Below are 22701 nucleotides of genomic sequence, written 5' to 3'. Positions count from 1 at the left end.
TGCATCCCTAAAATTCCTTCTCCATGATCCTTCATTTCAAATCAACTCTTAATCGATTTTTCAACATTTCAATTATTGTCGTGCTTTTTTACACACAATAAATAAAAATAAAAAATAAAAAAATAAAATCATCAGTAGACATGAACAAATAAACAAAGTTTTCATCAAACAATTTTCTAAACAAACACAATTATCAAATTAATTTTGTATGTAATTCTCCCCTCTCATAAAATGATCAGAGGTTATTTTATAACCTTTAGGTTGGATTCATATATATCTTCTCCTTATCTAAATTACCATGAAAAAAAGATAATTTTCACATCCAATAACATAACTCGAAATCAATATGATACCCTTATGGTATACTATCTTTTCCTCACAATCCTCATTTCTTTTTTATACAACTTGTATTACTCCCTACCATTTTCTGATCAGTCTCTTAATTTTCTTTCCAATGTAGTTTGCAGTCATGGTTTTGTACTTTTGGGGAATACTGTGCTTCCTACAAGTGTACCTCCTTGTAAAAGTACAAGTGTTATCATGCGGATTGCCCTGGATAGAAATCAAAGCAAAATTTGAATCATTCCAATTTTCTTTTCTATTCCTTTTTTTTTTTTTTATCGTTCTCGCTCTCTCTTTTGTTTATGACAATCTTTCTTCAAGTGTCCTTATGGCAAATCCATGGATACCATCTAGACCGATTGTCGAATAGTCATGGTTCCGGTTCAGTCTATTCCCCTCGGTCCCCCCACCCCTTAGCCGCCCCTCTCCATCACCCACTACCCACCCCTCTCCAGCACCCACTGCCCAACGCGCTGCCACCGGCCCGTCGTGCTGCCGCCAACCAGGAGGTGAACTCCATTTTCGTGAGATTATTATTTAATTTAGAGTATTAGAATTTAGATTTTATATTTTTTTTACTTTATTTGCACTTTTAATATCCATATTCTATATTTTATTTTCATTTTCATATTTCATATTTTATTTTCATTTCCACATATGAAGAAGCAAATATTAATACTTTTTATAATATATAAAATACATGTATTTATGAATTCGCCGATTGACCGTTGATTTGATCAATAAACCAATTGGTAAGTTTTTTCATTTGATCGGTCTCAAGTGTGTTGGCGTTGAGGTCCTGTAGAGTGCACGAAATTTGATATCAACATAAAGAAATAGCCCACTTGGGAAAAAAATCGAAATCTTATTGACTGGTCTTTACAGCCCTGTGAAGATCAAAGAATGGCTAATCCCTCCCCAACTGCTGTTTTTGAAACAATATATGAAAGATTATGTTGACACAGACAAGCTTCTTCATCACCAGGTAGTCTCATCTTTTATTTTTGGCGCAAGTTTTCCTTGTGTCCAGGTCTTCAGCATCTGTAGTGCAGCTTTGGGCTGATCCATGGGAACCATGTGACCAGCATTGTGGACCTTGAGAAAAGCGAGACGTCCATGGTACTTTAGCTGTCCCGCTTCTTTACCATCAACTAGATATGGAACAGTCGGAGATGCCTCAAAATCTTTCTGACCAGACCATTTCATTGCATGAACCCAATTTGAATTCCCTGCATAATTACATAGAAATTAAACACACCCATTAGCCATGATAACAAGATCCGTTCAATCGAAACAAGGAAGCTTACCGAGCCAGTTGCATATGAGATCATATTCCCCAGCATATATAAGCATCTTGATTCCATCCTCAAGGAGAGCAGGAATACCCACTTCCATATCCCTCATCCAGTCCCTCTGCATGGCATTATATACCTCTGAGCTACATGAAACAAATTCCATGTCCCCTACCCCTATAGCCTCCTTCACAGATTGCAAGCCCATGAAATTCTCCAGGTTTGAGAAGTCATAGCACAGGGACCCCTCACACTGCTTTCTGATATCATAGTACTGCATGCCACAGACATAACATATTCTTATCAAAATTGAATGTCTTTTTGTTTGTTCAACATGTTTCACTGATACAAGGAAAGAATTTCTTGTGGGCTCTTACATTTATATTACCAGCGACATTGATGATGCTTTGGAAGATCTGATTACAACTATAGTATGCAGTATCGCAGGCCACTCCACCGGCAGGGCCTGGCATAATACATGAAATATTAGAAGTAGAAGAGTTGTCGTTCTTATTGTCTTCCTTCTTCACTGACTTTACAGAGACACTGGAAGAAAGTGGATGAAGTGAGGAATTAGAGTACTTACCACAAGATTTCGCCGATTCTTCACAATCTGGAATCAACTCGTTGATACTATCATAATCAGATTTTCCAATAATCTTCATGTTCAATGCATAATCAGTATATGCCTTATATTGGATTGCAGGATCCGTAAGACCATTACCAATTGCAAATCCCTGTTTGGACATTTGAAGTTAACAACAAAGTTACAAATGGAGCAAGCAACAAACGTAACCGAGATGGATCGAATTCAAAATATACCTTAAGATTTATATGGACCCCTTCTTTTGCTTTGTTTCCTTTCTGAACCCGAGCAGCAAACGCAGGAATGTAGTGCCCGGCATACGATTCCCCAGTTATGAAAAAGTCATTCCGCACGAACTCAGGATGCTTTTTGAAAAATGCCTAACAAAACAAACAGGGAATGTTAAAGTACTAACAAGAAACAAATTTCTCAAAATCAGTAATTCTATGACAACATAATCATAAGTGGTTTCAACAATTCTCCATTTAGGTCAGAAGCAGAGAAACCTGCATAAAGTCATATAGGTCATTGCTAACACCCTCTTCAGTGTGACGAATGTCACTCTCACTAGAACTATAACTGAAGCCGGTTCCAGTAGGCTGGTCCACAAACAGGATGTTTGATGCCTGAAATTGTTTAGCAGAAGATTAGTTACCAATAAAGTGCATTTTACTGATACCGGGTGATGGAAAACTGGTATTTTCTTTTGAGACTCTTCATCATGCAATAACCTCTGATTCTCCAGTTAAGAAACATCTATTTGATATTAAAGAGAGTGATATATATTCATATACTTGTATTGGGATCTATACAAAATAAAAGAAATTAGAGAGGAAAACAAGAATACCTGGTCCCAACCATAGTCGTTCCAGGAGAGAGTCAAGTTATCTGTTATATGAAAGGGACCATTTTCATAAAACAAAGCTAGTTGACTGCTGCATCCTGGCCCTCCAGTCAACCATATCACAACTGGGTCCTTCTTGCTTCCTCGAGATTCGAAGAAAAAGTAGAACATCCTACAAACCAAGAGAAGAAACTGCAACATCTACTCATGACACTAAAATATATAGAAACATTACACTCCCAACTATTCAATCAAAACAAATCCATCAAGAGTGGGGAATATATATATATATATATATACAACACAGCATTTCCAAATTCAAATAGAGAAATTAAAAACCCAGAATTAGCCACACAAGTCAAATGCCTATTCAATCACAACATCGCATTAATACTACATAAAACTTTGTTTTCATGTACCTATACCACTGATTCATTAATCAAAGAACATGAATCAGAAGTTGATTCATTAATCAACTTCACGATTTGAAGTTGCCTACAATACCAAGGCCACTCAACTTACCTCGCATCTACCGTATGAGCAAGCTTAAAGTAGCCAGCACGGTGGCCAAGGTCTTGAACTGAAGACCCAGAGGACCCTTCAAGAAAAGGGAAGTTGAGACTCTTTTCAACCATCCTGGGAGCCGCTTCTCCATGATCAAAACCCATGTTCACTGCCTTTTTAGGTGACAAGTTGAGGCTTCTTATGAGCCTCTCCGCTTCTGTTTTTGGAGTATTCAAAGTCGGAGACACGTGAAGATAGGAGTTTTGCACTCTTGCAGATGAGAATTGTGAAGAGAGGAGAAGGCAAAGAGAGAGAAAGAGGAGAGAAAAAGTTGACGCCATTGTTGTGGGTAGCCGTGAGAATTCTGGAGGTCTGGTTTGTGATCCTTATAAGCTAAACAATTCTTAAAAAGGATAACAGTCGTCTGTAGATATTTTACCCCAATTAGGTATATTCTCCTTTTATATCCCAGCGAATGAAATTGAGAAGAAGGGCATGATGGCCGATGCTGCTATCGAAAGGAAATTCTTCAACTCAAATGGAATATGACAGGAAATTATGTCTTTATTAATTGAATCAGATAGACAACGGTTCGGAAAAGAAATTAACAGTGACCGTACAACTTCGTTCAACTTCAAATGATTTTTCACGTGTGAAGTCAATGTATCTTATAGTAATCTTTTACATGCTTTCCATGCCCTTGATGGATTTTTTTTAAAAGAAAATCTTTTTCCTTAAATTCTTCTACTAACCATTTTTATTTCAAATAAATATTAGATTTATTCGGTTATTCAAAACGGCTTCAGAGTTGTCGTTTCATCAAAATCCTTTCTTTTTCCTTTTATAAAATTAAAATCAAACTAATCACCAGCTCATAACAAACCTTGATGCAACTTGCAAGAAGCCTCTTGCGTGCAAAGCATGAGTACACTGAAAACGTATACGCAAGTGATGTGATCCCAATAAAGCAATCGAACATCCCAGGGACCCCACAAAGGACGTATGACTTTACTCAACTTGCTAGCCACTTGAAAGAGGCTTAAGGTCTTCCAACTGCCTCATTTTCTACGGCTTAGATATTATATATAGTGGGTCCGTACTCCAAAAGTGACTGTTTCTGTAAACCGTTAGAACTGATTTAGGGTGATCTCTTCGTGCCAGGACATCAGCGCAACAGCTAAAATGTAACGGCTCTATGGACTATGGAGCAGTCTCTGTTACAGAAAGACAGTTGAGTTCCGTACTTTTTGTTTGCTGAGTTTTGGGTAAAAATGGCCATTTATTTGAAAAAAAATATAAGATCTAACAACTTTTTTTAAATTTATCTTCAAATTGGTCTCTTCTACGTGCGCCATATCATTAATTTTTTTTTTCACCATTTTAGTTAAAACCTTAATTGGTAGATGCTTCATTTTTTAACTGAAACCATAATTGTCAATTGAAGCTTCATTTTTTAACTAAAGCAGTTATCAACCAAGACTTCATTTTTGAACTAAGACTTTATTTTTGAACTAAAACCGCAGTTGTCAATTGAGACTTTAGTTAATTTTTTTAAATTAAAAATTATTAAATTATAATTTATAATTAAAATTTTAAAAATATACTTAAATAATAAATTGTTTATATTTAAACTTAAGAATCTAGTATTACTTCAATAAACATAAATTGATGAATAAAATATATTATAAATTAATTTTGTATTTATTAATAAATTAATAATCTTAAAATAATAAACTTATATAACATATGAATAATATAATAAATTGTATAATTTATTAATTTAATATATTTAATTTGTTGTTTTTTAATATATTAATTTATTTATATTATGACAAATTTATCTTTATCGAAATAATAGTATACCTTTAAGTAGCTGAGATTTCAATTATAATTTTTTTTTACTTTCAAATTTAATTAAAAACTATTAAATTATAATTTATTATTGGAATTAAAAATATATACTTTAATAATAATTATTTATATTTAAACTTAAGAATTTAGTATTATTTCAACAAACATAAATTGACAAATAGAAGATATTATAAATGAATATTTTATTATTAATAAATTACTAATCTTAAAATAATAAACTTATATAACATATAAATAATATATAAAATTATATAATTAATTAATTTAAGATATTTAATTTGTTTTTTTTAAGATTTTAATTTATTTGTATTATGACAAATTTATCTTTATCAAAATAATAGTTTAAATATAAATAATTTATTATTAAAGTATATATTTTTAATTTCAATAATAAATTATAATTTAATAGTTTTTAATTAAATTTGAAAGTAAAAAAAAATTATAATTGAAATCTCAGTTAGCAACCGTGGCTTAAAAGTATACTATTATTTCGATAAAGATAAATTTGTTATAATACAAATAAATTAATATCTTAAAAAATAACAAATTAAATATCTTAAATTAATAAGTTATACAATTTTATATATTATTCATATGTTATATAAGTTTATTATTTTAAGATTATTAATAAATAAAATATTCATTTATAATATTTTTATTTATCAATTTATGTTTTTTAAAGTAATACTAGATTCTTAAGTTTAAATAATTTTTAATTAACTTTTAAATTTTTTAAAAAAATTAACGAAAGTCTCAGTTGGCAATTATGATTTTAGTTCAAAAATGAAATCTCACTTGACAACTGCGATTTCAATTTAAAAATAAAGTTTTAGTTAGTAACTGCGACTTTAGTTAAAAAAAAAAAAAAAAAGTCTCAATTGACAATTACTAAAGTCTGAAGCTTTAACTAAAATGATAAAAAAATATATGTATATTACATAAGTTTCAAAAAATGGTTAAATGTTATATTTTTTTTAATAAATGGGTCATTTTGACCCAAAACTCCACAAAAGTTAGCATGTTATGAAAAATAAAAATATTAAATGATTGGAAGTTGAGAGATAAACAATTAAACATCCTATTTTGGTAACTATTTTTAAAAATAATTTTTTATTCCTAAAAATAATAAAAATCCGTTTAATGATCAAAAACAAGAAAATAGAAAAAATATGTTTTCAAAGTCTTTCCTATAATTTATTTATGCGAATTTGAGCGAATAAGGTTTTATCGTATCTTCCGTGATTCACCCCTGCGTCTCTCTCACAGCTCATGAGGCCACCACCTCATGGGGATTCTTTGAACACCTCAATGGAACCCCATAGCTTAAATTAGAAAGAGACTTGAATCTGTATTTAATCATGGTATAATCTGAAACGTGATTACATGCATGCCAGCTGATTCTACCAAACTTGTGAAGGATTCCACTGCTTCAAGGATTAGCAGACATCTATACTACAGGGATAATTAATGATTAATGCAATGATGTTTTTGTATCCAAATCTCTGCATAAATAACAGCAAGCGTTGTGTATTTCATAACCTGATTGTGGTAGAATATACAGGCATTTCTTCAACACTCTCTCCCAGGGTGACGTGGGTTTCATCTACTGAAATCTGAAGCCGATAACAAGGCCTTTATGAAAGTTAACATACTCGTCTTGTTAGCCCCCATAAGTGGGAGGGGGTAGAGTCAGAATTAAACTAGGACCTAACTTTGGCAAGTCTGGCCCTTATTTCTTCTAGTTCTTCCTCATCATCAGCACCCTCAGCGATTGCTTCCTCCTGCAAAAATTAAATGAATATTTTGAGCTTAAAGTTATCCAAAATGAATCTCAATGTGGGGCAGTTCTGTTACATACATCATCAGCTTCTGCTGTCTGGGCAGGTTGCTTTACCCTTTCCTTCCTGACTGCTTCAGGCAGCTGTGCAGCAGTCTCACCAGCAATTGCAGTTAAGACCTTGTCAACTTCTTCTTCAATCTCCTCTTCTATGTCCTCAGAATCCAGTGCTGTGTCAACAGCATCATTCACAATCTCCTCGATCACCCCTGCCTGAAACCCTCAAATATGAACCTTAGTTATTTTCTGAGAAAGAATTTGATCTAAGGCCCTCCATCTGTGTTCCAACAGCATTAGCAATGACATATTTCACACTATCTTCTATTCAGACTCTTTTACATACGATTCTCTTATGCTAAATCTTAACGTGATTCTACCTTTTCCCCCTCTCAACATTTCATATTTATGCATCCTACCATTTTCTTATGGGGTTTCAAAATGACACCTTTCAACTTGTAGCATTGTGATGCACAAACTTATGATAGAAGATGAAGTCATAAACAGAACATAGAAGGGATAACAAAAGAAGACATGATTGAGTCCAATTTTGTAGTTCGGTGATGCACAAACTTTTGATATAAAATGGGCACATAACCAAAACATCAAAATGATACAAAAGATGACATAATTCAGTTCTATTTTGCAGCATTGTGATAAATAAACTTACAATAAAAAATGAACTCATCACCAAAGCATCAAAATGATAAGAAAGATAGAAATGCAGTCATATTTTTGGAGGTTCTGAACCTATGGATTGCATGTTATTAGTTGAGTGTTCTTAGGTGTAATAATGAGTTCGATAGAGTTTCTGGTATTTTGAGTTGTTACTGGAGGTACTCATAGGAAGTGAGAAAGTGGGTAATTTGATAAGCACTGATACACAGCTAGAGCAATCAGCGTTATGAGCTCCAGGGGTTTTGCCTTTTTTATTTGAGGTGGAGGATAATCACTTTGTTTTCAAGTATGTATCTTTTGCCAGACTAGGAAGTTGAAACAGACTTTTCTTGGTTTTTCAATTCCAGGATTGAGGCATTAGACTTCAATAGTGGTTGCAGCATCTAGTGGTAGTACCAGCGAAACAGTCCAAAGTTTTTCCTCAGACCTGTTTCTTCAGGAAGACAACAAGTCAGACAGGAATTTGATTGAATAGTACAACTTCAAATTGCAGGAAATAGGTTGGTGAGATTTTTCTTCAATGTTCCACATTCTGACAGTCTGTGTACAGTTAAGAAAACTATGAATGCATTTACTCAACACTCTTGATAGGGCAACAAGGTCACCATCCGTACTTGTATGTTGTTCAAGTCAAACCCACATGACAATGGCAAGGGAATACAGAACTTGGAGCTCAATGCTCAGAGTTTCTGAAGCAAAAGCTTCAGGTTATAAAAACTTAATCCAATAAAATGTGGTAGACGGCCTAGAGGCAAGTAATCTTAATGAAAAAACAAGTTGCAATGTGGTATGCTAGGGGATAGAATGACTGCAACCACATTGATTATGATATTGTAGAGGGTAGAAATATATGCTCTATGAACACATGTATACCAGTATAGAGGAGCAGAACACTTTGTCATAAACAAGATATTGTGCCATAACTAAGTGAGTTGCATAAAGACAAGAAATCTATCTTTTGGTTGTGAACTCTTTGGGTAATTTATCACAATCCCCAGGGCATTTTAATACATTTCCTCTTTCAATTTTGAGACAGAAGAAAACAGTAACTCAGATTCTAGAAAACTGTACAAGGAGAATGGTTTGCATGGTGATAAAAAGGTTTGGATGAAAGATAGGGAAATTTTTTAACAACTTGAGGCACAACAGTTACCTTTTATTTATTTATTTACTTACTAACTGAAGCATGAATGGATGTAACATAATACAAGGACATTTTCAATGTGTTGGACACAAATTTATGTATACATGTATCTGTGAGAGCAGATATGCATGTTTACATCTGAACTTGGTGGTGTATATCTGTAGGAAGATAGGCCACCAGTATAGATATGAGTTATAATGACTAACTCGTTAGACCAGAGAAAACATTCTATAATAAGCTTAAAAATATAACAGAGGCAATAAATTAATAACTAAAAACAAGCAAATTTGGAAATAGCGCCTGAAATTAGTATTTGATAGAATGCAATCCAACCCAAGAATTTCACGTCTCTATCCCCCAAACTTCTGTCATTTCTTTCATTTGTTGCTGTTAAAGAAACTTCAACAACAACCAATACAACACCCCAAGACACCATCCCCAAAAAAGGAAATACCTTAGTCATTTCTTTGCTGAATTCTTGCATCGTGACAGCCACTTCAGGAGCCTTCATGAGGTTATTAACAAGTTTCATTACCTCTGCACTCTTGGACAAATGCCCCACCGTACGAGCAATTGCTGCAAAATCAACCAAAACCATGAGGAGTTCAAGAATCCATAGAAATTCAAAACAGTTAAGCAGAAGCCTTCTTGAGGATTCAAAGTAACAAGCTAGAAAATGAGTTTGCCTACAGGAAGAAAATAAAGGACATAGACTACATAAAGAAAATTACAGATCATTCTCCAATAGTTACTTTAGATGGTCAAATCCACCTTTTATTTGTCATTAGATGTTAATAAAATTGTTTTTTCAAAATTAAAAAAAAAAAAGGAGAAGAAAAGAAAAGAAGAAGATCTAATGAACAATTGGTACGGCTCTTGTGTTTCATGAATTGATAAGGTTCAGTTTATAATTCCATTAAAAGGGTCAGTGCAATTCTGATGTAGAACACACAGCAGAAGAGGAAAATGTTGTTATATTTGGGAGTTGCCAATTTCTTCTTCAAGATTATTAAAGTGATTTTTGAGTCAAAATAGATTCCTATGCTAGTTTTGATAATTTCCCAGTTTAAAGTAATTTCGCATATGTATATGTAGGCACATTGATAGTCCTCATGTGGATGATAGGGGAGTTATTATTGTATGAATTAGGAGTCTGGTGTATTCGTACAATAAGATTTTTACTTCTAGCGCAAATAGAAAATATCTTCTTGCGGATTTGAAGACTGTGTCCCCTTTGAGCCACTTCCAGTATGGGTGGGAAGGAGTGGGGGAGGAGTTAATATGTGGAAGGGAACTCCTCTAACTATCATCAAGTGGGCTTCAGTTCATACCTATGAAACTTGGCTGTCAGCTTGTATCATGAGAGATTCTAAAGGCGTTTCTCTTGTATGGATATCCACTTTAGGTGGGCTTTGCACTCCAATAACAAAGAGGCAGTTTTTTGTTTTAGAGGGCATCCTTACCTTCGATGTGCCAGGACTTGATACTGAAGGCGGGGTTGGATTTTCTGTACAGAGCTTAATTCTTTCTTGTTGTTTTATCCTCCTTTTTTCTTTATTTGATTTCTTTCCCAAGGGAATTGTTGTCATGGTTTTCTGCCCCTTCCTTTTAATATAAATCATTTTGCTGACAGAACATTTTGCTTTCTCTCAACAAGCATAAAAATAGACTCAATTTGAACAAGGTTTGGATCAATGTTTCTATATCAAGTTTGACACTTTCTTGTTGGAATGAAATCTGCAGTATAAGATTTCTTATAAATTTTTTCGATATGGCAGAAAGTTCTTATGAAACAGAACAAAAACCTGAAACTAAACCAAAGGTCAAAATTCCAAAACAAGAGAAACAAGTAAACAGGAAAACTTATTAAAGTTTTACCCTATTGCAAGACAAATTATTTGGTTCAATCTATTCCAAGATTTCTCCATTTGAGGCCAAAAGGTTGAAATGAGGTGAGTGGAAAGTACTGCACTATGATTCTCTTCACTGCCCAAGAAAGTGGTAAAAACAATGTATTCAAGTCCAAAGTATAAAATTTTCTCAGTAGATGCCAGCAAGAGAGGAACATTGAAGTTATGTTGGGGGGAGGGGGGAGTGGGGAGTGGCTGTGCAGCAGCGGCGGCATGGTGGCACATGTTGGTATTGTGAGAATGAGAAAACATTTAACAAGCCCTCCATTAGACATTAAAAATAATAAAGGAAAAGAAATGATAATAACGTCAGCAGTTTTTTTTTCCCCTTCAATAATCCAACTTTCGAGATTTGTTTAGAAGGCAAAAAAAATTTCAAGTACTAGAGCAAGTCTTTTTCTTTTTCTTTTTTTTCCTTTCTTTTTTTCTGATAGGAAAATAAATTTAATAAAAGCAAAATGGGCCTAAGTCTTAAAATCAACTAATCCAAATCATTCAATCATGACTAAGATTCCATAATTCCTTAGAACTTGTTTTCCACCACCAAATTTGAGGCTATGAAACATGAACATGATGACTCAAAGCTATTAACAACCCATGCTTGGATTTGAGGCTCAAATGTAATGCATTCTTGTTAAATCCAAAAAATGTAGTTTTGCCTGATTTTAAGATTGGGACCTCATGTCCTTTGTTGGGGTCTAGCCTCATCAAAAAGACTCAACAACACTTCTTACAGGTGTTTAGGTTTGCACCTCATGTTAGAGTTAAGCCATATATTGAGTTCAAAGAGAGATCAAGATCTTGAACAACTTTGAGTCTCTACACATATTCAAGAAAGTGATCTTTTAACCTAGGATTTGGTGGGTCAAGAAGAAGGTTGAAGCAAGTTTTGTCATTTTTCATCCATTCTTTCCAGCTCTCCAAAGGTTTCTAATACTTCTAGGTCCAAGTGAGGTTGGAAGGCTATATGAGTCATAAAAAGTAGATGGTTTCTCCTTTTTGGAGGTAAGTTATACTTGCTTTATCTTTCTTATATTTCTCTTAAGCTTAGAGTTCAGAAATTGATTAGTAGACTTCTTTGATAGTGCTCCATGGTTTTTTTTCCTTCATTAGAAGTGTTTTCCATGTAAATTTTGTGTTGTGCTCCATTCATGGTTTCTTGCATGTCTTTTATTCTTTTTTGCTCTAAAAATTCTTGGAGGTAAGTTGTTCAGAATCTTTCTTACTTTATGGAAGGAGAAAAAGACCCTGCCTTAGCCCTGTATCATTATCAGTGTTGACAAAGGGTAAATGCAAATGACAAGCAACTATTGTGCCATAGGTAAAAGGAGAGAAACAATGTCATGGCAGGATGGAAGTGAGAAAGTAAGATGTACATATATTCCCATCTACCTACAATCATATTTAAATAATATAAATATCATTTCCACCATCATATAATAGTGGGAATATTATTCAACAATCAACACTATTAAATTTTCATACCCAAAATTGTCTTGGGGAATTAAAAAATGACAATAATTGTTTAAAAAACCAACTATCTGATTTCACATCACATGAAGCATCAAAGTTGAGATAAAAAGTTCACCTAAGCCATAGTCTAAATTCCAAACAAAACAAAACAAGTGAGTGAATATAAGGAAGATTTAAATATCATCACCATAATTGTCATTAAATTCAAATTATTATGATTGGAGACTTTTTTTTCAATAAATAAATAAATAAATAAATAAAAAGGAAGTAGCCTCTTAAGAAAGGCACTTGCTCCCATTGCCTTAGTGCCTTGGTCAAGGCAATTGTCAAGGCATTCCCTCTTTGAAGATGCCTTGCCTAGGTCTTCAAAAGGCTACAAGGCAAGGTGAGGTGAAGCTTAACTTACTTCACCTCAGCTGATAGCCTAGGTGACCCTTTAAAAACACAGGTCATCAAGCACTGCACATTCCATGTAAGGTCCACAATGAAAATGCATAATCAGAATTTTCTTCCAAGCACACATGAAGTCAACTGCCAATAGCACTTAATCATTTATCTCACTATCAGTCAACAGGTCATATGAGGAATAACATATGTAACTAGAATCAGAATTCAATAAACATAGGAACTGTCTGAGATAATAATTCATACAAAGCTGAATTGAGAGATAAGATCACCATGCACATGAATAATACGCAGGTATCCAATACAGATATGAGGGTATCCAAGACAGTAAGAGAAACAAAACTAGAACCTCTTGGTTATGTAGCAGATTTATCCAAACAACTTGCATTTAAGTAATGATAAAACCTTTTACTCTGGTTCTTGGAAAGAGTAAGAGAAAAGAAAGTAAGATGCTAAAAAAGCTTTAAGTTGTATTTGACATTGTTTCTCACAACAGGCAGTGCTCTGCAGGGATGTATTTTAGAGGAAGTTGCAGTTTTAGATAGTAACATGTGCAACAGGATACACATGTTTAGATATGTTATCTTACCAACACTTTCCCCAAGGTGCATTGATATAGAATTCAATTGAGCCTTGTTTTCATGAAGACGGTTTACTGTTCTTCTAGATCTCACAATTTCCATAGCAAGTGTCTGAAAATTTTATGAGGAAGAAAATTAAAGAGGGAAAGGGAAAAAAGGATAATTTCAAGTTAAAACTATAACTAACTGGTCCACAAGAGAATTGATTTGATATAAATATTCATCATGGCAACCAACTAGGGCACATCCTAAAAATTTCCACCATATTTCTGATCAATTAGTAATGCCAGCGGCTACTGAAACAGCCACATCTAGATTATGACATCTACAGCACCAAAAGTTAACCTTTTCTCCATGCTATATTTCAACCACTTATGTGATTTTGTGGCAATTCTTCTTATTGCTGAAACAACACAATGAATACCAAAAAAAACAAATTGGCAAATAATTAAGTATTCCAGCATAGGCTGTTCCACAGAACTATTGAACTAATAAGAAGATAGGTACTCATGTATAATAGTATGAACATAAATGATAACAAAGTGGATTGTGTCACCAATCAACATTAGAGAGCTTCAGCTATGTTTTTACTAACATACAAGCAATGTTATTTCTAAACCAAAAGTAAAACTCATTGTAGCAGTTCTTAAAAATAGGATAAAATACAAAACCCTCATGAAGTTATGAGACTACAAAGTTCAAAGGTAACTAGTTCTTCAAGATAGGATAAAAAAGAAAACCTTCATGAAGCTGAGAGACTATAAAAGTAAGAAGTGGATGTTACTAAGAAATTCTGTGCATGAAGCTTTTTTTTTTTTATATATAGGTAAATAGAGCTTGTATTAGAAGCACCTACAAATTCTGTGCATGAAGCTATGATCAGGCTATATTTGGTTGCAGGGGATTAGCGCCTTGGCATTCAATTCCAAAGCCCCAAGTCCAAATCCGCAGTTTTAGCATCTAATACACTAAAGGATGTGGGACTAAATTTAAATTCCAGAGTACCCAAGTCTTCAATAACAATTACACGCTAAAAACAAGATTTTCAATTCAAAAAACTCAAATTAATCCAATTTATATTTCTTTTTTCTTCAAGAACCCCATAGGATGCCCAGATTCAAGAATCTTCATTTTATGATCCTCCCTCAATTTAGTTGAACATTAGCACAACAAAAAAAAAAATTGTGACAATTTTTTTTCTCCATTGTTGCCATTGGAAATAAATTATAAAAAAAGTGTTGCCATTGGAAATAAATTATAAAAAAATGTATTTTATGGTGAAAACATGAGAAAAAGATCAACAGAGACCCACAATAAAAAATCTGCAATACCTTAGCAGACACCATGTCATTTCTCTTGGCTGCTTCCCTAATTGCTTTCTGCACACCTTTCTCTTCTCTCTGTATATCTGTGGAAAAAAACAATTAAACATTAAAAAAAAAAAAAAAAAACTAGGTAATCTAAATTTCAATTATAAACAAACCCATCAATTTTGTTTACAATCAATCACAAACAAACCCATCAATCTAAATTTCAATTACTAACAAACGAATCTATTTAATCTATCACAGACAAACCCATCAACCTAAATTTCAATCACAAACAAACCCATTAATCTAAATTCCAATTACAAACAAACACATTAATCTAAATTCCAACTACAAAAAATAATAATAATAATTATACTAAAAAAAAAAGGAAATAGGTAAAAAAACTAGCCTCGAATTTGGCGTTCGATGTTGCGACACTCTTGACGGAGTTTCCGTTGCCAATCTCTGAGTTGTTGCTGTGGGTTTGGTTTGGGTTTCAAAATATTCATCACTTTCTCCATTCCTAAAACCCCTGTTTTCAAGATCCGATGATCAACACCACCGATTATATATTCCCTGCAAACCAAAAATGGGGAAAGGCAAAACAGCTTGACCTGAGTCTCTACGGGTTTTGTTTTGGGTTTGCTTTCGGTTGCTGCCTTGCAGTTGTTACGCGGCTTCTTCGTTACCCATTTGTAGAATCGGCTTGCCGATGTCTGATCTGAGTCGTTTCTTTCCTTTTCATTTTTTTTTTTTTAATTTCACTTCCTGGAATTCTTGAAATTATTTAAACAAATAATTTTCAAAATAAAAATATTCTAAAAAATAGTTTCTAGTTCCACCGGAAAACAGGTCCAATGCCCTCTCATTCAAACAAGAAATATCGGAAAATAATTTTTTTTCTAAAAAAATTCAGGCATATTAACATTTAATCAAACAAATATATATTTTAAACTATAAAAAAAATTATAATATTTAATATACATTATTACCTTAATTTTTAGCATTTTTTACATTCAAAATAGTAATAAATCGGTATAATAAAAATAGTAATATTCAAAATAGTAAGTTTTTAAAGATTGTTGTAGTTCAAAAAAAAAAAAAAGTACATGTATGATTTTCATTGGGATAACACAAGCCACTTCAATTATTTTCTTAAATATATAAAAATATGAAAATATGGGTATTTTAGGCATTATGTTTTAAAAAATTAATTAATCTTTTTAGATTGAAAAAATAAAAATTGATCATATTTTTTAAAAATATTTTTATTCTATTACAAATTTTCCCAAATTTTCTTTTTAAAAATCATTTTCTAAAGGATATTTATAATTTGTTCCAAATTTAGCACATGAAATAAACTTTATTTACAAACTTATTTATAAAATTTTACACTAGGAAAGACAAAAGAGATATAAATATTTGAAAAAAGTATCATTAACTTATTATAATTATTTCAATCCAAAAAAAAAAAAAATAGAACACATTTTATTTGGAGAAGGGGACTAATTATTTTCTTTTTTTTTCATCAATTATTTTTATCTAGCATTAATTTGCTATTGTTAAATAAAATATATTTTAAATTTTTAAAATTTTAAAAAATTAAAAGTCAATCATAATTTTCAAATATTTTCTAATGGTTCACATTTAATCCAACGCTTTTGATAATAGTTAGAAAAAAAAATTATTTTGATTTTTATGGTCAAAAAAATATATTCTATGACAAAAATGAAGAGAACTATTTGAGGGGTTGGAAAATTGGGAAGACCAGGTGCATCTCTTGAAGAGTCTTCAACAATACATTTTCTTGGTGATTGTGATATTTTTATTTGAGTACTAGTCTAAGATATTTGTATTTCAAAGTTAAGACCGGAAAAAAGGTCACAAACAAATTCGCTCCCACCTAATGCCCAATTGTTGCCTTTTAGGAAACGGGTCTATCCATGTCATCCTTCTTTTGAGTTTGAGCACACATTGGATTTTGGATTTAGCTACCGACTTTATTGATCCTATTAACCTTCATGCCAATGGTTTATGTTAGAAAAATTAGGCTAATCCAACATATGGTAATCACCCTAGAAGGGAAGTGAATAGGGTGATGGTCTCTTCTTACAAATTTAAACTATATGAATGTAAAAGACAATTATATGCAAGTATATAATAAGCAATATAAAGACAATTGCATATAAATTAAAAGAGTAAGGAAGAGAGAATGCAAACACAAGATTTTATAGTGGTTTGGCACAACCCAGCTTACATTCACTCTCCTCTAACTTCAATCTCAAGTTTGAGGTTCCACTAATTCAAGGCTTCCAAACTAAGCCTTCAAACAATACAATTGGATTATGATTCCAATTCACCATCTTGGACTTTTGGCTCCAAGCACCCTTAACACTTCTCAAGAGATATCCCACTATTGAACAACCCCTCAAGTGATACCCCACACTGTGGACCCCGCACTTTTAATGATGTGTTCCCACTCTATCGGTGAGACTCACTTTTCGTTATTTGGATGAAAAATATGATTTTTAGAAAAGACTTGGAGTCGCCACTTACTTTTATTTATTTTTAAAGGGGAAAACAAGTAAGAATAAAACCCCTAAATGGACTCTTGATTTTTTTTGGAAAAGCTGTCTGTGAAAAACCTAAGTCTGGTTCGGAGATCAAGTTACTTATTGGAAATGTACGATAAAGACCGTAGCACCCCTCTAAGCCCCTAAAAAAAATGGGTCTCTACTAAATAAGGTGAACCAGACATGACAATTAACTAGAAAATCAATGGATACCAAAATGATCATAGTTCAAAAATAAGTCATGATGACGAAATGATAAACGAAATAAGAGTGAGAGTGTACCTTAGTAATAGGTAATAAAGCATTGTCATGAAAATAAGGTTAGTGTACAATGACAAGTGTAAAAAAAATCTCATACAAAACTAAATCAAAATCAAACAAAATGGAGAGCACAACTTACTTGAATTATTTTCGAAAAAAATGTTATGAATGTCGGGCCCCCACCAAAGCCCAATTAATTTTTGCTATGAATTAATTCTCATAAATTCCATCATTTTGGAATTATGAAAACTTATTCATTTTTATATAAAAAAAATTTGAAAAGAGGAATTTTGAAAATTAAATTTGAAATTTCGGAAGTGTGGAATTTTATTTTATTTAAATAATAATAATAATAATAATAAAATAAGTTTGAAAATTTTGGAAATCTCTTTGAGAATGGTATTTCAAAATAAAAAAATAAAAAAATAATTAAAAATAAAATTAAATAAAAAATGAATAAATAAATAAATTTTGAATTTTGGAAAATGGGAATTTCGAGAATGGAATTTTGAAAAATTAAATTAAAAAATTGAAAATTTGGAAGGATTATTTTTGAAAAATGAAATTTCGGAAAATTAAATTTAAAAATTGGAAATTTGGAAATTTGGGATTTCAAGAATAGAATTTCGAAAAATAAAACTTAAAAAATGAAAATTTGGACGATTATTTTGAAAATAGAAATTTTTGGAAAATTGGAATTTTGGAAAATTATTTTTGAAAATCGAAACGTGAAGATCGGAGTTTTGAAAATTATATTTTGACGCGCGAGAATAAAAAAAAAATAGTACACAGTCGGTGGGATTCGCATGCCAATGGTGGTCACGCAAAGTGTAGGCCTGGGATGGAACATCTTATAACATAATAATGATAATAATAATAATAGATTGATCTTAACCTTATATACTTTAATACTATTTACACATGAAGTATTGAAAACCGACAACTGGAATATTAGAACATAAGAAAATTAATTAAGGGAAACTAACCCTAAAATTATTAAGAATATATACTAACATGAGACATTAAAATAAATTGACAACTAGGGATATTAAAAACCTAAATTAATGAGGAACAACCAAACTAATGCTAGAGATAATAGAAACATGAAATAATTTTGGTTCAATTAGAATGAATAATTGGAAAATAATAAAAACTAATATCTAAGGATATTCAAATCCCAAACTAATAAGAAGCAAATAAAAACTAAAACCTTAAGATTTAAAGAAAATTATTGAACAACAATGGATCAACTGAAATATCGATTAATAATTCAAAGAGCAATATATATCAACATGGATCAACCCAAACCAAAAATTCAAGAAGCAATATATACTAACATGAGTTATTAAAATCAACAATTAAAAACTCCCAAGTATATGCAAATTATCATAGGCCATCAAATTAAAAACTACAAAATCCAAAGGACTACAAAGAATTAACATGGATCAACCAAAAATAATAACTAATAATTTTAATGACAATGCAAATTAACCCGAATCGATCAAAAATAAGAATAAAAATTTAAGGAGCAATATAAACTAACGTAGATATTTAAAAATTAACAACAAATGATTTTATGAAAATGAAAAAAAAATACTAACAATAATAATAATAATATTGAAATAAAATAAAATAAAATAAAAATAAACAAACAACATTTCACGAATATTATAAAGCTACATGGATATTAGTTTTCATTTCTTTCATTTTAAATTTAAAATAATACAAACCAAAACACCATGACCGACCACTTCCACTTTGATTTTTTAATTAAATGAAACAAACCACTAACATACTTGAAACATCTCATGGCCGGCCATATATTGTATTCTCCTTGATTTATCAATTTAAGAAAAAATAGAAAACATCAATGCACTACAACTCATGCACACGGCCAAACAATCATATTCCTTTGATTTATTTAAGATTTAAAAACCTAAAACATCAAAGCACTAACTCATGCACACAGCCACATATTTATATTCCTTTGATTTATTCAAAATTTAAAAACCTAAAACATCAAAGCACTAACTCATGCATGCAGCCACACGTTTATATTCCTTTGATTTATTCAAAATTTAAAAACCTAAAACATCAAAGCACTAACAACTCCATTAACTGGTTGTACACTACCTCCAATTCATCTATTGATTTGTAAAATTCAAAGCAAGCATTACATCATCTCACAACCGACATATATTTTCAATCCATTTCATCGATTTAAAAAGGAAAAAAAAAACAAATAACATCAAAGCTTTGCTAACCTCAACACAGTCATGAAAACATGCACTAAAGTGGCTGAAATTCCTCCAAAAATCAAGCATCAAAACCACACCAATGTGGCAAAATGGAGCAGCACGTCTACAACTTGTTTCTCCACAGAATTTATTCACTCAAGGTGTTCCTTTTATTCTACTCCTCCTCTGTTTTGCTTCTTCCTTGTTTTACTTCTTAAAACCCACTTTACCGGAACCTCTCTTTCTACTCAAAAAGATCAGAAAATCTCTTCCCCATGTCAATCATTTCTTCATTCCTGTGTTGTCTCTCTTTGCTTTTCTCTCACTCTTGTCTCTCTATTTTCTCATCCTCCAATCTCCTCTTTCTTTTTTTTTTTTCTTTTTTTTTCTGCTTTTTCCTTCTTTAAATCTGAATGCTTTTGTTCAAAACCCCTTCCTCTCTCTTTCCAGACTTCACCCTTAAGACTTCCCTTACAGTTTCCCACAGCCTCTTCGGGAAACACCCCCTCCCCCCCTCCAAGAAATCCTTTTTCTACTCTTCCTTTCTTTGTTTTAAAAATAACAACTTTTAATCCCCATGCTTCGGCTTCCTAAGTATCAATTTTGACTTTTAATTTTTTCCATAAAACATCTTTATTTTTTCTTCTTCTTCTTATGTAGTCCACCGACTCTCCTTTTCTATTATTTATTTTTATATATATATAATAAAAACAAAGTAAATAAAGCAATAAAAAAACATAATACAATAAAAAAAAATAAAATAAAATGACACAGTAAAAGCATAATATAACTAAATAATAATGGTACTAAGAATAACAAAGGTAATGATAAAAAAATAATAATGATTATAATAATAATAAGGATAATAATAATAATAATAATAATAATAATAATAAAAAAAACAACTAATAATACTGGTACTAATAATAATAATATAAGATCCCTAGTCACTTGCAATTTTTTGAAAATAAATAAGTGGATCAATGAACAAATAAAGCAGGAAAAATAAATAAATACCACATGCACATAACCGTTGGGCCTCAACCGGACCTCAACCGGTTGAGGTTCAACCTTAACCGGTTGAACAACAGTTCTGGAATAAAAAGAAAGTTTTTTGCACCCTCAACCGGTTGAGCTGGGGGTCGACCCGGACCTCGACCGATTGAGCTTGCGGTCGATCGGTTTCTCATCCGGTTCAACCGGTTGAGCCGTTTTTTGGCTTAACAACCAACCTTTTCAACTTAAAACTTTTTAAAATAAGTTTGAAAAACATTTAACACAAGGTTTTAGTTGAAAACATGAAATCATCTCATTCTTAAAATATTTAAAACAAAATAACTCTTGGATGATTTTGGTGCATAAGTAAATAATGTAATGCATGAAAATCCTAGTGCACCAACAACCTTACAAAAAGATCTTATGAAGCTTGGGTCTTGAAAAACACTTCTCTTTAAGGAAGTTTTCTTCTTCATGATTTCTCCTTGGCTTAATTTGTCTTTGTGATTGCCACTTTGGAAATCATCTTGCCTAATCACACTTGAAATATAATTATTAGTTCTAAACCTTGTTTTGTTATCATCAAAATCAAGATTAACCAAACCTTGGTTTCACAGTTTAAATATGTTTACCACTAATTCTCCTAAAATGTTTTTAGTGAACTAAAAATATTGTTCACTAAAAACATTTTTAGAACAAATCATCGCTTACTTATTTTTTTAAGAAGTAATATACATGATTTTTTAATTTTTAAAAATATTGTATAAATTTTATCAAAACTTTATTTTTTTTTCAAAAATAATTTTTATGGTAAAAGTGCCTTTTAAAAATATCGTCAAAAGGACTTTAAATATTTTTTTATTGAAAAGTATCGTATTCAATGATGCAATAACAAATAAAACAAAACTCAAAAATGAGATTGTCTTTGAAGAATTGGATATATTTGATAGATGGATGTAAGAATTTTTAGGTATGAAAAATATGAGGAAATTTGTGATGTACCAAAGAGATTGATAAAACATTGAACCAATGAGTGTTTCTTCCTCCTAATTCAATTTGGGTATTGACATAAATTAAAGGGTACAGTTTTTTGCGCTAAAATATTTTATTAGCCACAGTAGCATATTACACAAAAATTCTTCCATCTAGCATTAAAAAAAGGACAATAAGCCCTAAAAATGATATACTAATTTTAACTCTATCGATTGTTTTATAGATGATTGATAATGTAAGCTTTTTTTCTTGATCAACTATTATGTTCCATGATTGTTGGGACTTCAGTTACTTGTTTTCACAATCAATCAGTTAAAATAAAGTTGGATATATTATCTCCTAGACTTTTTTTGCCCCTATATTTATTGAATTCACACCACTCATTTGTTGCGCATTATTTTCAAATCAGTCTCATAATGTATAAGACTCTCAAATGAAATGAATTCAATAGCAAATCGAGTTATTCCTAATCTTAATATATTCTCATCCTTAGTGAACACTTTCATAAAATGTACTACTTTCAAGAAGTAATATCAACGATTTTTCAATTTTTAAAAATATTTTATACATTTCATCAAAACTTTATTTTTTTTCAAAAATAATTTTTAGGGTAAAAATGCCTTTTAAAAATATTGTGAAAAGGACTTCAAATCTTTCTTCATTTTTTCTTTGTTTTGTGTATTGAAAATTATCGTATTCAACAATGCACTAACAAATAAAACAAAACTCAATATATATATATATATATATATTTGAAAATTTGAATATATTTAAGAGATGGATGTAAGATTTTTAGGTATGAAAAATATGAGGAAATTTGTGATGTACCAAAGAGATTGATAAAACATTGAACCAATAAGTGTCTT

At 31.5% G+C, this 22701-nt stretch overlaps 2 protein-coding genes across 3 annotated transcripts; both read right to left on the bottom strand.

Moving 5' to 3' along the window:
• Positions 1 to 1179: 1179 nt before the first annotated feature.
• LOC117915917 (serine carboxypeptidase-like) lies at positions 1180 to 4209 on the bottom strand. Its single transcript, XM_034831663.1, has 8 exons — positions 3587 to 4209; positions 3068 to 3236; positions 2727 to 2846; positions 2457 to 2600; positions 2221 to 2371; positions 2012 to 2100; positions 1650 to 1908; positions 1180 to 1571 (listed from the first exon to the last, which is right to left on the bottom strand). The coding sequence occupies exons 1-8, from the start codon at positions 3907 to 3909 to the stop codon at positions 1321 to 1323; spliced, it is 1506 nt and encodes a 501-aa protein (XP_034687554.1). The 5' UTR covers positions 3910 to 4209; the 3' UTR covers positions 1180 to 1320.
• A 2667-nt stretch (positions 4210 to 6876) lies between these two features.
• On the bottom strand, positions 6877 to 15509 carry LOC117916668 (vacuolar protein sorting-associated protein 24 homolog 1). Of its 2 annotated transcripts, XM_034832808.1 has the most exons (7): positions 15390 to 15509; positions 15185 to 15307; positions 14797 to 14873; positions 13474 to 13576; positions 9551 to 9672; positions 7299 to 7490; positions 6877 to 7221 (listed from the first exon to the last, which is right to left on the bottom strand). In XM_034832808.1, the coding sequence occupies exons 2-7, from the start codon at positions 15294 to 15296 to the stop codon at positions 7141 to 7143; spliced, it is 687 nt and encodes a 228-aa protein (XP_034688699.1). In that variant the 5' UTR covers positions 15297 to 15307; positions 15390 to 15509; the 3' UTR covers positions 6877 to 7140. The 2 variants fall into 2 exon arrangements, with proteins under 2 accessions (XP_034688699.1, XP_034688698.1); XM_034832807.1 differs by having other exon boundaries at positions 15185 to 15509.
• Positions 15510 to 22701: the final 7192 nt, after the last annotated feature.

The sequence above is a fragment of the Vitis riparia genome, chromosome 6 (assembly GCF_004353265.1).
Source record: "Vitis riparia cultivar Riparia Gloire de Montpellier isolate 1030 chromosome 6, EGFV_Vit.rip_1.0, whole genome shotgun sequence".
Taxonomy (NCBI): domain Eukaryota; kingdom Viridiplantae; phylum Streptophyta; class Magnoliopsida; order Vitales; family Vitaceae; genus Vitis; species Vitis riparia.
Note: the sequence above shows the minus strand (reverse complement) of the source record. Positions and strands in the feature narration are given on the sequence as shown.

Coding starts and splice junctions, on each gene's coding strand:
- LOC117915917 (XM_034831663.1), bottom strand. CDS start 3,909: ATGGCGTCAACTTTTTCTCTCCTCTTTCTCTCTCTTTGCCTTCTCCTC. Junction 2,847..3,067: donor ACGACTATGGTTGGGACCAG/GTATTCTTGTTT, acceptor AAACAATTTCAG/GCATCAAACATCCTGTTTGT. Junction 2,372..2,456: donor GGGTCCATATAAATCTTAAG/GTATATTTTGAA, acceptor ATGTCCAAACAG/GGATTTGCAATTGGTAATGG.
- LOC117916668 (XM_034832807.1), bottom strand. CDS start 15,296: ATGGAGAAAGTGATGAATATTTTGAAACCCAAACCAAACCCACAGCAA. Junction 13,577..14,796: donor ATGACATGGTGTCTGCTAAG/GTATTGCAGATT, acceptor TAAAATTTTCAG/ACACTTGCTATGGAAATTGT. Junction 7,222..7,298: donor AGACAGCAGAAGCTGATGAT/GTATGTAACAGA, acceptor TAATTTTTGCAG/GAGGAAGCAATCGCTGAGGG.